Genomic DNA, 16,768 nt, shown 5'->3' with positions numbered 1-16,768 from the left:
TCAGTCAGGCAGTGTTTACAAGCTCCCTTTTCTCACAGCCATGACACCTCAGCCTCGGGGAAAACGGCTGGTGAGGAATTACGGTTACTGGCCACACAGGCAGTCACCCACCTGCGGTGGAGGTGGCAGCTACCCCTCGCAGATGGAGCCCGGTTGCTCTCTCCCCTCCCCTCCCCTCCCCTCCCCTCCCCTCCCGCCTCCCTCTCCTTCTCCTCCAAGCCCCGCCAGGGAGCAAACAGGCGCCCCGCCAAAGCCACCCGGGGGTGTGAGGTGACTCGACGGGAGCCGGGCCCGCCTTACAGGAGCCCGCGACAGCCGCCGCTTTCCGCCCGCCGCGGTGCACGCTGGGTAGCGTGCCGTGGTTACCGTTGCTAGGCGGACGGCGCCGCCGGCTGCCCCGCGCTCGGCGGGCAGCGATGGTGAAGGAAACCATCCGGGTGTACGCGCGGGTGAAGCCGCCGGGCAGGCGGCAGCAGGCGGGGGTAGGACGGGGAGCCAGCTGCTGTGCTGCCGGGGAGTGGAGTGGGGCGGCTGGGCCGAGCCAAAGAGCGTCCCGTGGGCCTGCGTGCGGCCGGGCCTCCCGAAGGCGGGAGGGAGCGGGCAGTGAGCGTCCCCCCCGCCGCAAGAGGTCCTGCCGGCTTGTGAGAGCTGGGGGGTTTGTAGGTGGTCGGGTGCGGAGCGGAAAGCCACAGCCCTGTAGTGTTCTCCGAAGCCTTAAGAAGTAAATAAAATCACGAAGTACAGCATCTTAGACTGTAACTATTGGGGGAGGGGGTGAGGAACTTCTTTCCTGCCTAGTTGTTAGAGAAAGGCTCCACTGGAAAAACATTTGACGCTGGACACTGGGTTTATGCAGTTCAACACTGTTCTGAACATTGGAGGGGAACGTGTAACTCCCAGTATTTAGCTGTTCTTGCAAGGGATAATAAAGATAATGAAAGCGTTCCTCAGAAATGGTGCATTTAGGTCTCTTCATTGTCTTGTTTTAAACCAGCTCTACTCATTCTGTTGTAGTCTTTCCTGATATATTCTTCCAGGTTTTTTGGAGGGCGTTGAAATGGGGGCTGGGCTTTGTTTTTTATAACAGCTCAGATATTAAAGTGGTTTAGTAAGCAAATTATGTCAAAGAGGCTACGTTTCTGGTTCAAATCTTATTGTAGTGTTTACATGGTAACAAACAGGATAGTGTTGCTACGTGCTTGTTTTGTTGTGTAATAGCTGAAGGAGGATCTGCTCGTGTATTAAGGGCTTTTGAAGTAGGCAGAACTATTCTGTTTTGCTACGTTGTTTTGACATACCGATTAGCCATGGTACACAATGCACTTCTGAAATTTTTGTGAAGTTTTTCTTCAGGCAGTTACAGGTGCTAAGCTTACATAAGTGTTATACCTAAGGGCTATGCTGTTCTATTCGTAAAATTATTTTGTTAATTCATATCCATACTTATTAGATTTATTCAGTTGATGACAATGAGAAATCTCTGTCCAGTCTGGAGATTATCGTGCCACGTGATTTAGCAGATGGATTCGTCAATAATAAACGAGAGAGCTACAAGTTCAAGTAAGCAAAAGCCTTATCTGTATATCTTCTGCCTTTAGTGATGGATATCGCTGTGTGGTGATACAGATCTATAGAACCTGGAAAAGCCTATTCTTAAAATCAAACTTTGATATAGATAGGTTTATTTTTATACAACTCCATTAACAAGAGGAATACTCCAGCATCTTGTGCTCTGCACCTGAACAAGTTTGATAGCATTTGATAGAAGTTGTGGGTTTTTTGTCTATCCATTGCAAGTCATTATACATTTCTAAGTCTTGTCTCGAAGACTGCATCTTCATTTATCAGTTCTTCCATTTTTACAGCTTGTTTTGAATTTGCATATGAAAATTGAATGCAGGACTGTGTGTTCTCTTGTGATCTAATGAGTTGGCATAGGCTGGCTAAAGATGTCTTGATGTAAAACACTCTGTTTAGAAACTGTGTTTCAGACATAACCAAAACACAGTGAACCAGAGATTGTTGAAAGAAACAAAACCATGACTGTAGAATGTAAATAGTTTTTAGAAACTAAAAATAAGTACCAGCAATATCAATCAAATATTTTTATCTTTTCAACAGAAAACTTGGAGGCAACATTTTAAAATTGCGATGATGAAGAAAGCTAGATGTATAACCACCTCTAATGACTAGGTTGAGATTGTCTTTTTCCAAGTTGAATAATCTTTATTTTTTGTAATACTAAATCAAGTAAATTTTTTGCTCTATGCTATTAAAAAAGAGAGCCCCAGATAAACATCTGCAGCTCAGACTGATGTCATTTCACATCAGCTAAGGAAATCTGTTCTGCTTGGGAAGAGAGGAGCTGCCCTCTCCAACTAGATGAATATGCGAAACTAGCTTAGGTTGCAGATGCCCAAGCCAGCTGTAATGAATGCTGATATTTTTTTCTGAATTTACCATTTATTAAAAAGTCTGTAGAGATGGATTTTGAGAAGCACTATGCCTTATTATTCTTAAGACAATGCAAAAACAATGCTATGGAGCGAGCATTTCTTTTTCCTCCATAAAACTCATACTTTCATGTAGTCTGTCTATCCTTGTCACCTCAAACATTATTCCTCTTTGTTCTTACTTATATGGGAATCAAACACAATTATTTGAATGACTTGACTGATTAAGGGTTAGCAGGATAGAATATATGCCTCTATAATTTGTGTATCGCATTTGTCTGTGATGTTGTACACACCACATAATCCCTTGCAATCCATGGTGTCTTTCTATATACCTGGTGTCCGTAGTGCCTTTCTATATACCCTGTGAAGTTCTATGTGAGTATACAATTCCAGATAGGAGGGACAACACAGCAGGGCACAAGCAGTCCAGGCGGTTTCTGGAGTGTATTAATGACAACTTCCTAACATATGGTTAAAGAGGCAATGAGGGGAGAAGCTCTGCTGCACCTCATATTTGCAAACATGGAAGAACTGATCAGGGATGTGAAACCTGGGGGTAGTCTTGGCTGCAGTGGCCATGAGACAGTGAAATTCAGGATCCTGAGAGAAGGGAGCAAGGCAAAAAGCAGGATCACAACCCTGGACTTAGGAGAGCAGACTTTGGCCTGTTCAGGGACCTGCTTGAAAGAATCCCATGAGACACAGACCTGGATAGAAGTCCAGGAGAGCTGGCTAATTTTCAAGGATCACGTCCTCCAAGCTCAAGAACAGTCCATCCTGATGAGCAGGAAACGATGAAAAGGCAGCAGTAGGCCTGCGTGGATGAGCAAGCAGCTCTTGACTAAACTCAAACATAAAAAGGAAGTGTACAAGAGGTGGGAGCAGGGTCAGGTGACCCAGGAAGGCTGTCAGAGGAATGGGATCAGGAAAGCCTAGATGAGTGCACAGTGAGGGGTGTTGAAAATGAGCCGAGCTGCTGGGCTCCGAGGGTTGTCATTAGGGGTGCAAAGCCCAGCTGGAGGCCAGTCACCAGTGGCGTAATCAATACTGCAATCCAATACTGTTTAGCATTAATGACCTGGGTGATGGGACCAAATGAAGCTTCAGCAAGTTTACAGACAATGTGAAACTGGGAGGGGTGGTTGGCACACCAGATGATAGTTGTGCTGCCGTTCAGAGGGACCTCAAGAGGCTGGAGAAATGGGCCAATAGGAATCTTATGAAGTTCAATAAAGTGAAATGCCAAGTCCTGCTCCTGGCGGGGAATAACCAGGACAGGCTCAGGGTTGACTGAAAGCAGGTTTGCAGAAAAAGACCTGGAGTCCCAGTAGACAAAAAGTTGAACATGAGTCAGCAATACACCATTTGCGGCAAAGGCCAACAGCCTCTGGGCTGCATTAGGCAGAGTATTGCCAGCAGGTCAAGGAAGTTGATCCTTCCCTTCTAGTCACCACCAGAGAGATCACAGCTGCAGTTCTGTGTCCAGTTCTGGGCTCCAGCAAAGGAATGCAAAGATGATTAAGGGACTGGAGCATCTGACATGAGGAGAGGCTGAGCGACTTGGGACTGTTTATCCTGGAGAAGAGAAGGCTCAAGGGGATCTTATCAATGTGTTTAAACACCTGATGGGAAGTGGAGGAATAAAGAAGATGGAGCCAGATGCTCCTCAGTGGTGCCCAGTGACAGGACAAGAGTTAATGAGCACAAATTGAAATATAGAACATATCAAAAAAACTTTTTTACTGTGGGGTGATCAAATACTGGAACAGGTTGCCCAGAGAGGTTGTGTGGCCTCCATGCATGGAGATACTCAAAACCTGACTGTACAGACCCCTGCTCTAGCTGACCGTCCTTTGAGCAGGGGGATTGGAGCAGATGGTCCCTTCCAACCTGAAGTATTCTTTGATTCTGTGAGACAACTGCAGATATTTTATATAGGAAGTGACAAAACTTAGATTGAATTAAATATCTCCTTGTGACTTACAGTAACTGTGCAGCAGAATGAAGGAAGTAGTTACGAAAAAATGTGAGCCTGGTTATACTGGTGGGATGCTGTATTTGGTTATAGTGTAATCTATTTATCCAGGTTTCAGTGTGGTGCCAGTTACAAACACTGATTCTCTTGATAGATTTAAAATACGGTTTATTTTTTTCTAAACCACATCATTTTATCAGAGGATTTTATTGTACAGATCTTGTCAAAGCAGCACTGTGTACAGCCTATTTATGTACAATAGCACAACAGCACGCTGTGGTTAAGACTACAGGGAAAACATTGTACTAAGTTATGTAAGCCTAATGATGTAAACATTGACTATTACAAACACAAACAAAAATGTATGAATCAAGTAGTGTTTTAAGATTCTGAGCAATTATTATTTGCTTAATATTTTCAGATTTCAGAAAATTTTTGATCAAGAGGCAAAACAAGATGCGGTTTTTGACAGCATTGCCAAACCAGTAGCAGAATGGTACGTTGTTGATCTTGCGAGTAATCGGGGTAACACAGGGTCAAAAATAGCTTTCATTGTATTACTTGGAGGAGAGCTGGCAAGTGTTTGTCTCACTGTTTAAAAGTGGATTGATGTTTTAATTTTCTAAATACTGACATGTCTGAACCTGGGAGATATGCAACAATCCCCTGAGAATTTTATGTATGGTAACATTCCATTATTAACTCCTAAAATAGCACTGCTACTGTTGCCCCTTTTGTTGCATAGGCATAGAAATCCATGTCTAATTAGTTTTTGGTCTATAATATAAGCTCACTTCATTGCATTAGAAAAGTATTCCCTATATAGTTCCATGAAGGGGTAAACCTGACGAAAATCTTATCCCCCTGTTTAGTTTTCATTAAGTTAGGGACACTCATGAATTAGTACCTGTGGAAATATTCTCAAATTTTGCCCTCGTTATTTTTGTCTTAATGTGTAGGGCAGTGATTTTGGCACTGTTTTTGTTTTTCTCCTCCATATAATAATCAAACAATGCTCGTATTTTAGAGTTTGCAAAGGCAAGCATTTAAGACTGATGTAGAAGCCCTCTTCATTCATTGTGTGGATTGAATGCCACTCTGAATGGGGTGGATTTTCCAATATGCCATCCTCTTTGCTCAGCTTATGCCCACATTGCTGAAGTTAGCACTGGTTTTAGTGGGGGAGAAAATCCCACACTGGAGGAAGCAGAATTTCTGCATAATGTTTGTTTGTTTATCAAACTTACTGCTCAGAATCCAAACTTGTAGGGAGTTGGGAAGTATTACTTTAGGTACCAACTTTTCTCATTCGTTGTCTGACCCATCTGTTGGTTTAAGCTATGATTCTGCAAGTTATTCTTCAGCCTATTGCACGGCCATGTGTTTTGCACTGTAAGAAAACAGACATCCTCGGTTGGACACTTAGTCTTTCTCAAATTGTTACTTGGAAGTAAAAATATACCTAGCTCTTTACAATTTCATTTTCTTGATTTTCCCCTCTATTTTCTTCTTAAAAGTCCCACATAAAGCAGGAGGGTAATTGACAGTGAAAATGAAGAGCTAGTGAATTTGAAACTTCACTAGAATAAGTTAAATATGCTTTAAAAAATTTTTGTTATATTCTTTTTTCACCCAAAAGGGATTTCTTTGCTTATATGACTTTATCACATAGCTTCAGGTTAACTCATTTACTTAACTTTAAACATTTCTGAGTTTAATGGTGACTGCAGACAAAAACTTCTGTATCTTATTTGACTGTGCTTGGAAAGAGAAGGGTTAAAACTCTCATTGTTACATGCTATGGATTGAATTATCCTCAACAAACCTCAGAGTATCAAAGCTAACTAGCAACAGACTGACAGATTTTATTTTTTTTTTTTTCCCTTTGGAGTGTTTTGCTAGAATATGGAAAGGTTTTCCAGTTGAGTAATTCACCGATACAGTGCTCTAATAAACAGGAAGTGGTATTGTTTTCCTTTGTTTCAGTGTTGGCTGATACAAGATTTTTATACATTTATTTGCTCCATTATGTAGAGTTTAGTTTTGATTTTTAGAGATTTTTAAGTATCAGTGGTGTTTAGGCATCCAATTATCTCCAAATAGCTGAGTCTTTAATGCTAAAATTGATTTATAAAATCACCCTTAACTGAATCAAGACTATTTTCACTCTGAATGTTATAACGTATTAAAGCTTGTATTTTAATTGATGTTTTTATTGTTACTGATAATATTGAAAGATAATTTTGCTTGTGTTTTTATAGTAGAGTAGGCAATACCTGAAGTATGTTCCTGTTTCTCATCCTCTTCCTTCATTTTTACCTTTTCTTAGGCAAAAATACCTATTTCAAAATGTCTTCATAGTCATGAGGTGCCTTGGCTAATGGAGTCCTTAACCGTGCCTGAAATTTATTTCACCCTACAGTTAATGAGACAACTTTCCTTTCCTTTGTGGGACAATAAGAATTGCCCTGTTACTCTGAAAGACCACAGTCTTTCATAGCAAAATGTTCTTCACTGTTTGTTTCTTTCTAAGTCAATGTTCTCTCGCAAGAAAAAACTGTTGAAAATGCACTCATTTCTGTTGTTGGAGTCACTTTATTAAGGGAAGATTTTTTTGTCTGTGTATTGCCAGGGAAAAGAAAGTAGCAGGAAAGTATCAATGAAATAGTTCAGTAACATTTTGAGGCTCTTTGCCATGCATGCTTACAGTCATGAGAAAGTTCAGTTAGACTTGAATGCTCAGAAAAAAAATCTTGGGCATTGTTTAAACTAAAACCAGCAATGTAGTGTTCAGGATTCTAAAATCTTTCTAGTTTGTTCTTGGATGGATGGAAATTGGATGCAACTTTCTTTTTTTTTTTTTTCTTTTTAAGTGTACTTTCTTTGATGTTGAGCCACTACTTTTCTCTCTTTAAGTCCAGTTACATTGTCATCTTGCCTGTGGTTTCAGAGGCACCAGACATTGGTTCATTTAATTTGCTTCTTCAGTCAAAAGTGCCAGCCTCTGCAAACCATTATAAGCATGTTATTTGCCTGATTTTTTTTTTATTATTATTATTATTTTGTTAATGTTTGAGTCATCTCTTGGTTTCTTTTTATTATATGTTTGTGCTTTCCTCTTTGCCTTTTCATTTTAAATATATATTCTTGATTTTTTTTTTTTGTGCGGAGCCAACTTGATCTTTAAGAAGCAGCACTAACTCTATTACTCTATCAAAAAATGGAGAAAATAAATAAGAGCTTTCTTTTACAGTTTGCTAACAATTAAGCATTGCTTTAGTCTAACAACAGGACAAGGTTACTCTTATAATGCTTCAAATATTAGTGTTATAGTGATGAATGCAATCAGAAGTTAAGTAGAAAGTGCTTTGGAATTAATTTTGTTTTCAGTTCTAATATGGCCAATGTTTTGTCTTGCTTTATTAAGGAATAACATTGAAAATATTTTCACTTCGGATATATCATGCAAAGAAGAAACAGCTCAGCTGTTTATAAACCTAATGGCAATCACCTGTGTTTCTACGAAAGATCTGATAGCCTCCAGGATAATACTCCCATTGCCACAGATTTTAGTTTCTTCTCGTGTGGTGTTTATCCTAAGAATTAGCAGCTGTAATATAAAAATTACTTCCCTTTACTCTTTTTTGTTTTTTTCTGCTGCTTTTTCTTACAGAAAATGTAGTCAAAATATTTTGCAGAACAGCATCGTTATAATGTTGACTATATTTTGTAATGTCCCTCTTTCCAGTTTTAGAAAATATTTCACCAGTAATTGAAAATATTTGGAAAACATATTTACATCATTAGATTGCCTTGTAATACAAAGCCACAGAATGTAGACTAAACATCCTAATAGGGCATTTCTAGCTTTACTGAATATGCTCATAGAAATTCAGTGACCATCCTTTGCTTTTCTGCTATTAATTTTTTTTTTCTTCCTGTTTAAGTCTGTGAATAAGATGAAATAATAAAAGTATTTGGACCTGCTGTTTTGTGATTGGTTTGGATTTTTGGGGTGTTTTTTCTCTCTCACTAACAACTCGGGGATTTGTGTTTTACTATGTATTCAAGGAAAATAAAATACCTACAAGTGTCTTCAAACTAATGAAATTTCAGTAGTTTGTAAAGAGATGCTAATTTTCTCTCAAATTGTGCTCTCCTTTTGACCATCTAAGCTGGAGTAATGCTGAATGTGCTTTACTTTCGCTGACTTCGATAGGATTGTGGATTAATAATTGCTCTGAAATTTGAACCATTAGATAAGAAATTGCTTGAAACATGAAATCTGACTTAGTTTACAAGGTTTTGTAATAAATAAATTATTTTATTTATTACAAATAAATGGTTCCAAATAAATTATGACCTCTGTTTTTGAACATCATAGAGTAAAAGAAATGGAGAGATTCTTAAAAACTTTGGATGCTTATGTCTGAATTTTTTTTATGGTTCTTCATAACTTTTAAAGCTAATTGTTAGGGACAGATAAAAGTCATACCTTTACATCTTTTTACAGCAAAAGGAACATTTTCTTTTTTATTTTGTTGGAAGCCCTTATCATATACAATACCTTAGTATAAATTTCTCCTAACAAGAAGAATGTGGAATTAGTGGGGCTATTCCTTTGATAGTACTTCATCTGCAGACTTTGTCATGCTTTGAAATGTGATGCAATTTGTATTTTCCTTCTGATGTAGAACTTAAATTGTGAAAAAAGAAAAATAAAACCCACATATCTGAAATCTTACAATAATTTGATTTTACATAAGGAAATATAAAGCTCTTTTAGCTTTGTCATGGGTCTTTCAGAACCTCCTTAATTTCAATTCTTGTATGAAATTATTATGCAAACTTTGGCTTCATGCAAATATTTGGCTTTTGGGGAAAAGATCATTATTGCGCAACTGAAATTCCAGATTATTTTTTTTGTTCACTTTATTTTTACTTTCATATAATTTGAAATACAAGGTCTTTTTTTGAGTATTTAACAGTATAATTATACATGTGCAACCTGTTGGATGTTTAAAATAATTTTAATAACATTAGTTGAAGGAGTACAAACTGTATTCAGGAAAATTTCAAACTACAACAGCAGGAAATATATGTGACAAGGAACAGAAAAGTAAGTCAGTCATGATTATTTATTCATTATGTAATAGCCAGAACCCACCATTAAATTGGTTATTTGTTGTTTTGCATCTCAGAAAAACTTATTAAGAGCTATTTTCCACTCTAAAGAAATTACACCTCAAAAGAAGTGTATAGAACTCATCCTTTTGAGGGGTCAAATAAAGCAGCTTTTTTAATGAGGAGACCTGAAACACATACAGGTTCCTTACCCATATCTCTCTGCTTCAGTGAGGAAACAGTCTGAATTAAGTTCCTTAGAAGTTGCACTAAACTTTCATTCTTATTTGGACTCATCTTACCTGGGCATTCCAAAAATCTTGCTTATATCTATGTATCTTTCTATACATGTGTCATGTATAGGAAGCTGTTTCTCCACCCTTTTTACCCACATTCCCTTCCCCTCTGCCCCTCCTTTCTTTTTAGGCTTGTTTAGTGGAACTGCAGCATGTTGCCTCTGTATCTATAGATCTTGTTGGCGGTTGCTGCGTGCCCTAATAGGAAGGATTCTTTCCAATGCAGTGAGTTCAAGGAGGACTTGTACAGTTTTGATACTGTGATGTCAGTATAAATGTCAGCTCACTTAAGCTGTAATACAAAAGGATTGAATTATTAAAATGTTGTAAGACCCTTGTGATACATGTCAACTTCTTGCTTTTTATAGTCCTGGCACAGTGACTCCCCGACCAGGTTAAAATCTCTTGGTATCATCAGCATGATACAATATTTGTTACCATGATCAAAGCTGGCCTTTCTATAAAGACCTGTTAAATCTTCATGCTTAATATGATCAAAATGAAGAATGCCTAGTAAAACAACTATGCTCTACTAGTGGATGTTTTGGGTTTTTTTCTGGAATTTTGTTAAGGTGTAAGCATCAGGCCTGTAAGCACGTGGTTTTTCTAGGGTAGTCCTTGTTAACTAATTAAATGATAGGCTTGTATGAACAATTATCCATTCTGACCTGGATATATTTGTGACACAGTGTGGGAAGTAGTGGCTTGGCTCACCTGCAGGCAACCTTACATCACAGCTGTGTTATTGCTAATGTGGGTGATTTAGGTACAAAAGACCTGTAGAATCTCTATATAGTAAAGGACGCTTATTTTTTTGGATGTCAGCTTGAAACAAATGTAGCTTAAAATTTCCCCTAAATCGAGAAATTGGAGCAGTAATGCTAGCAGTTCTTCCTGAAAGTGTGTATAATTATGAGGCAATAAAAAGTGACAGGCTTCATTAATGTTTCATCTCAAATGATTATTAGTTGCTCATGTTTATTATGACTTAAATTGCACAGTTTAGAATTGTTCAAGAAGGCTGCTTATTATAGGTTACAGTTTGATAGCTTTGATTCAGAGTATCTTTGTGTCACACATTTTCTGCAGTGCTTATGGTGGAATTTAAATATATTTAGATATTTTAGTTAAAATAAGAAATTGTATTACACCTTATTTTTTTTAGGAAAAACCTTTTGAAATTTCTAAGGAAACTTGCTTGCACTAAGCTCTCAAAAACAGTTACATGCACATTTGGAAACTGTTGTTATTTTTGAAAGATGAGGCATTACCAAATTAGATTTGTTCCATAAATCTGGCAAAGGCATAAAGAAAAAAAGTCATACTGAGATATTTTGTTTATTTTAATTAAAAGAAACTTTAATCTGAGCTCTAAGTGATAGAAGATACCTAAATACTGAGTCTCTGTAAAGACAAATCCTCCCTGAAAACTTGTTTTCCAGATCCTGCAAATGAAGTTCTTCCTTCTTTTTATCTTAAATAACGTGTCTGGGGGCTGGTTTTGCCAGGACTGTGTTAAAATTTTTTTTTAATAAAATAACTATGAATTAAGGCTTTCTGAGATAGAAAGAAGGAAAGATACTGGTGTTTTCTGCTTTTTTTCATTAGTCTAGTATTTTAATAGTTATTGAATATTTGTTCCAACCACATGCCTTTATGTTAGCAGTCATTTAAAATGAAGATGTCAGAGCTCAGGTTAAAATAATAGTATGAAGCTGAAATAAACTAACAAAATCAAAGTAATTAATTTTTAAAGATGAAATTTGTTTCTTCTTGCCAGGATTTTCTCTTATCTACCTATAAACACTCTCAGAATTTAGTCCTTACTTAATAAGGCCTTTTTTTTCATTTAAACATTTAGACATATTTTATTTACTCATATTATAAACTTAGTAAAAACCTTTCACATTGAACTTTTTCATTTTAAAACAAAACAATAATAAAAATTACAGATGGCTTAAATGCATCTACTTAGATGATCTTTTTAATGCTTTTGAAGACTGAGAAGTATGTCTTGCAATAGGAATTAAGTGTCAGAGCAAGCAAATCTTTTTGCTTAGACTTCATATTCATCGTTGCTGTGATGGCTTTTGGTGTTCTGGATAGGCTTCATTCACCAATTGCTGAGACAAGATTTCCACATTTGTCTGTAATACCTGCCAATGTCAAAAACTTGAGAATAAGGTTGTTACTATTTCTTTGTCTTTTTCATAATGAAGTTTGGAGTAATGCAAAAGGAATCAGAGCACTCTGACTTCCCTGAGGAAGACTTTCATGTTGGTGGTTATAAAACTGATGCATTGAGACTAGTCTGAAATAGAGTAGAGTTTGTAGCAGTTTGTAGCATGTTTTCAGGGTCTGATAAGGACTGTTTACTTGTTCCTTCTTCTGCTGATGATTCTATGTGAATTATGCCTAGTGCTAACAAATTAGAATAATTAGGTCAGAAGGGATCTCTGTAGGTCATCCGGTCCAACCTCCTGAGCAAAGCAGGTCTAGCTTCAAGGTTAGATCAGGTTGCTCAGGCCCTTGTCCGGTAGAGCTTTGAAAATGTCCGAAGATGGGGATCCCACAACCCATCTAGGCCCCCGTTCCAAGGCTTAACTACTCTCACTGTGAAGAACATTTTCCTTATACCGACTTAGAATTTCCCCTCTTGCAACTTGTGACCACTGCCTCTTGTCCTACGACTGTAAGTCTCTGAGAAGAGTCTGAGTCCATCTCTGTAATGTCCATTGCGTAATGGAAGGTGGCAATTAGGTACATGTATAGCTTTCTCTTATCCAGGTTGATAGAAAACAGATGCCTTGGCTTCTCCTTGTGTGTGATGTGCTCCAGCCCAAACTAACTTGGTTCTGTCAGGCTCACTCCAGTTTCTTTATAGCACCCTTCTTCTACTGGGCAGTCCAAAACTAGACACGGAACTCACGGGGGAAGAGTTTGTTTTATTTTTTCTGCAAATTTCGATGGTAACTGTTCTGTTTGATTCTGCAAAACCAGTCTAGCAGCAGAGGAAACAGAGTTCTTCGTTATACTTTGGCAGAAGCCTGCCTGAAGTCTCATTAACAATGAGCACAGAAACAAATGAAAAGTTCTGTGTCCATAAACTTTAAATAGAACAAATGATCTTCACTGGAAATTAAACCAAAATGTAGTCAGAAAAACCAACCACAATAAAACAACCTCAGTCTGCTTTCAACCTCTGTCTACTGTCACTGGGCTTTATACCACTATTTATATTGTCTCAGATATTCAAGGACAAAGTACTGAATGGTATTTTAAACTGTAGTAACTACCCATAAATTGTCTAGCTCTCACTTGAGGAATTTCTCACTTGAGGAATGTTAAGCAGTTGTAAACATAACGTATCTATCAATTTAAGTGGAATTGTTTGCATGAGTTAGGCTTCTGTATCACACCCTTTATTTAGGAATTAAACATCTTTCAGGCATGAGGCAAGTCAGCTGGGTGACTGAAAATGCCAGTACACAACTCTATAACAGCCATCTATTTAAATAGTGATCTAAAATGAATTTTTAAATGAAAAGTTAATTTCTCACTGTGTGTGTTCTTAAACCGCCACTAATTATGAGTAAGTTAGAAAGTGCAAGTTAACTGATAACTGAGTAAGAAAATTTGAGGGGAAAAAAACACATGGCCTTGCTGCCCTTTAACTACATTCATATATGAGTCCATACTAGAAAGAATTGTCCTATGCCTGGTAATTGGTACAAAGTTGTACTGACAGCTTCTGCTTAGCAAGATTGTAAGGGAAGAGGCAGGGTCTTTCTAACATTACCAAAAAACCAATAATCCACTGAAGCCCTGAGCCTAGTCTTCTTTTCCCCCAATTATATTAGCGAGTCTAATAAAAGATAGAATCATAGAATCATAGAATCATTGAGGTTGGAAAAGACCTCTAAGATCATCGAGTCCAATCGTCAACCCAACACCACCATGCCCACTAAACCATGTCCCTAAGCACCGCATCTACACGTCTTTTAAATACCTCCAGGGATGGGGACTCCACCACTTCCCTGGGCAGCCTGTTCCAATGTTTAACCACTCTTTCAGTAAAGAAATTTTTCCTTACATCCAATCTAAACCTCTCCTGCCGCAACTTGAGGCCATTTCCTCTCGTCCTATCACTTGTTACTTCGGAGAAAAGACCGACACCCACCTCGCTACAACCTCCTTTCAGGTAGTTGTAGAGAGCGATGAGGTCTCCCCTCAGCCTCCTTTTCTCCAGGCTAAACAACCCCAGTTCCCTCAGCCGCTCCTCATAAGGCTTGTTCTCCAGACCCCTCACCAGCCTCGGTGCCCTTCTCTGGACACGCTCCAGCACCTCAACGTCCTTCTTGTAGTGAGGGGCCCAAACCTGAACACAGTATTCGAGGTGCGGCCTCACCAGTGCCGAGTACAGGGGCACGATCACTTCCCTGGTCCTGCTGGCCACACTAGTTCTGATACAGGCCAGGATGCCATTGGCCTTCTTGGCCGCCTGGGCACACTGCCGGCTCATGTTCAGCCGGCTGTCGACCAGCACCCCCAGGTCCTTCTCTGCTGGGCAGCTTTCCAGCCACTCTTCCCCAAGCCTGTAGCGCTGCATGGGGTTGTTGTGGCCGAAGTGCAGGACCCGGCACTTGTCCTTGTTGAACCTCATCCAGTTGGCCTTGGCCCATCGATCCAGCCTGTCCAGGTCCCTCTGCAGAGCTTCCCTACCCTCGAGCAGATCAACGCTCCTGCCCAACTTGGTGTCACCTGCAAACTTACTGAGGGTGCACTCAATCCCCTCATCCAGATCATCAATAAAGATATTAAACAAGACCGGCCCCAAAACTGAGCCCTGGGGAACACCGCTCGTGACCGGCCACCAACTGGATTTAACTCCATTCACCACAACTCTCTGGGCCCGGCCGTCCAGCCAGTTTTTGACCCAGCGCAGAGTACACCTGTCTAAGCCGTGAGCCACCAGCTTCTCTAGGAGAATGCTGTGGGAGACAGTGTCAAAGGCCTTGCTGAAGTCCAGGTAGACCACATCCACAGCCTTTCCCTCATCCACTAGGCGGGTCACCTGGTCATAGGAGGAGATCAGGTTGGTCAAGCAGGACCTGCCTCTCATGAATCCGTGCTGGCTAGGCCTGATCCCCTGGTTGTCCCGCTCATGCCTTGTGAGCGCCCTCAAGATGAACCGCTCCATAATCTTCCCCGGCACCGAGGTCAGGCTGACAGGCCTGTAGTTCCCCGGATCCTCCTTCCGGCCCTTCTTGTGGATGGGCGTCACATTGGCAAGCCTCCAGTCGTCCGGGACCTCCCCCGTTAACCAGGACTGCTGATAAATGATGGAGAGCGGCTTGGCGAGCACCTCCGCCAGCTCCCTCAGCACTCTCGGGTGGATCCCATCCGGCCCCATAGACTTGTGAGCATCCAGGTGGCATAGCAGGTCGTTGACTGCTTCCTCTTGGATTATGGGAGGTTCATCCTGCTCGCCGTCCCTGTCTTCCAGCTCGGGGGGCCGAGTACCCTGAGGATAACTGGTCTGCCTGTTAAAGACTGAGGCAAAGAAGGCATTGAGTACCTCAGCCTTTTCCTCATCCTCAGTGACAATGTTCCCCCCCGCATCCAATAAGGGATGGAGATTTTCCTTGGCTCTCTTCTTGTCATTAATATATTTGTAAAAACTTTTTTTGTTGTCTTTAATGACAGTGGCCAGATTGCGTTCTAGCTGGGCTTTTGTCTTTCTCATTTCCTCTCTGCACGACCTAACGAGATCCCTGTACTCTTCTTGAGTCGCCTGCCCCTTCTTCCACAAGCGGTAAACTCTCCTTTTTTTCCTGAGTCCCAGCAAGAGCTCCCCGTTCAGCCAGGCCGGTCGTCTTCCCCGCCCATTCTTCTTACGGCGTACAGGGACAGCCTGCTCCTGCGCCTTTAAGACTTCCTTCTTGAAGATCGTCCAGCCTTCCTGGACCCCTTTGCCCTTCAGGACCATGTCCCACGGGACTCTCTCAACCAGCATCCTGAACAGGCCAAAGTCCGCCCTCCGGAAGTCCATGGTTGTGGTTTTGCTGCCCCCGCTCCTTACTTCACCAAGAAGCGAGAATTCTACCATTTCATGGTCGCTAAGCCCAAGACGGCCTCCGACCACCACATCTCCCACTAGTCCTTCTCTGTTTGTAAACAGCAGGTCGAGCGAGGCACCTCCCCTGGTAGGCTCACTTACCAGCTGCGTCAGGAAGTTGTCTTCCACACACTCCAGGAACCTCCTAGACTGCTTCCTCTCTGCCGTGTTGTATTTCCAGCAGACGTCCGGGAAGTTGAAGTCCCCCACAAGAACAAGGGCTAGCGATTGAGAGACTTCTGCCAGCCGCTTATAGAACGCTTCATCCGCCCCTTCATCCTGGTTGGGTGGTCTATAACAGACTCCCAGCAGGATATCTGCCTCGTTGGCCTTCCCCCTCATCCTTACCCATAGACACTCAACCGTACCATCATCACAATCGTTGAGCTCTATACAATCAAAACACTCCCTAACATACAGGGCCACCCCACCGCCTCTCCTTCCTCGCCTGTCCCTTCTGAAGAGTCTATAGCCATCCATTGCAGCACTCCAGTCATGAGAGTCACCCCACCATGTTTCTGTGAGGGCGACTAAGTCATATCTCTCCCGCTGCACAATGGCTTCCAGCTCCTCCTGCTTGCCGCCCATGCTGCGTGCATTGGTGTATATGCACTTGAGCTGGGCTATCGATTTCGCCCCCGGCATCGGCACGCCACCCCTAGGCTCATCTCTAGCGAGCCTGGTTTTATCCCCTTCCCCCTTCGAACCTAGTTTAAAGCCCTCTCAATGAGCCCTGCCAATTCATGAGCCATGATCCTTTTCCCCCTGTGAGACAGCTGAACTCCGTCTGTTACCAGCA

The 16,768-nt window shown here is 41.0% G+C and overlaps 1 protein-coding gene across 1 annotated transcript in view; it reads left to right on the top strand.

Annotated features, from left to right (window-relative positions):
• Positions 1 to 403: 403 nt before the first annotated feature.
• Positions 404 to 16,768, top strand: part of KIF6 (kinesin family member 6) — a 179,891-nt gene continuing 163,526 nt past the window's right edge. Inside the window, exons 1-3 of the mRNA XM_076335557.1 lie at positions 404 to 482; positions 1,451 to 1,560; positions 4,853 to 4,927. Of these exons, the coding sequence (XP_076191672.1) occupies positions 417 to 482; positions 1,451 to 1,560; positions 4,853 to 4,927 (251 nt within the window). The 5' untranslated portion in view covers positions 404 to 416. The remainder of the gene's footprint in view (positions 483 to 1,450; positions 1,561 to 4,852; positions 4,928 to 16,768) is intronic.

This window comes from Aptenodytes patagonicus, chromosome 3 (genome assembly GCF_965638725.1).
Source record: "Aptenodytes patagonicus chromosome 3, bAptPat1.pri.cur, whole genome shotgun sequence".
In the NCBI taxonomy this organism is placed as follows: domain Eukaryota; kingdom Metazoa; phylum Chordata; class Aves; order Sphenisciformes; family Spheniscidae; genus Aptenodytes; species Aptenodytes patagonicus.
Note: the sequence above shows the minus strand (reverse complement) of the source record. Positions and strands in the feature narration are given on the sequence as shown.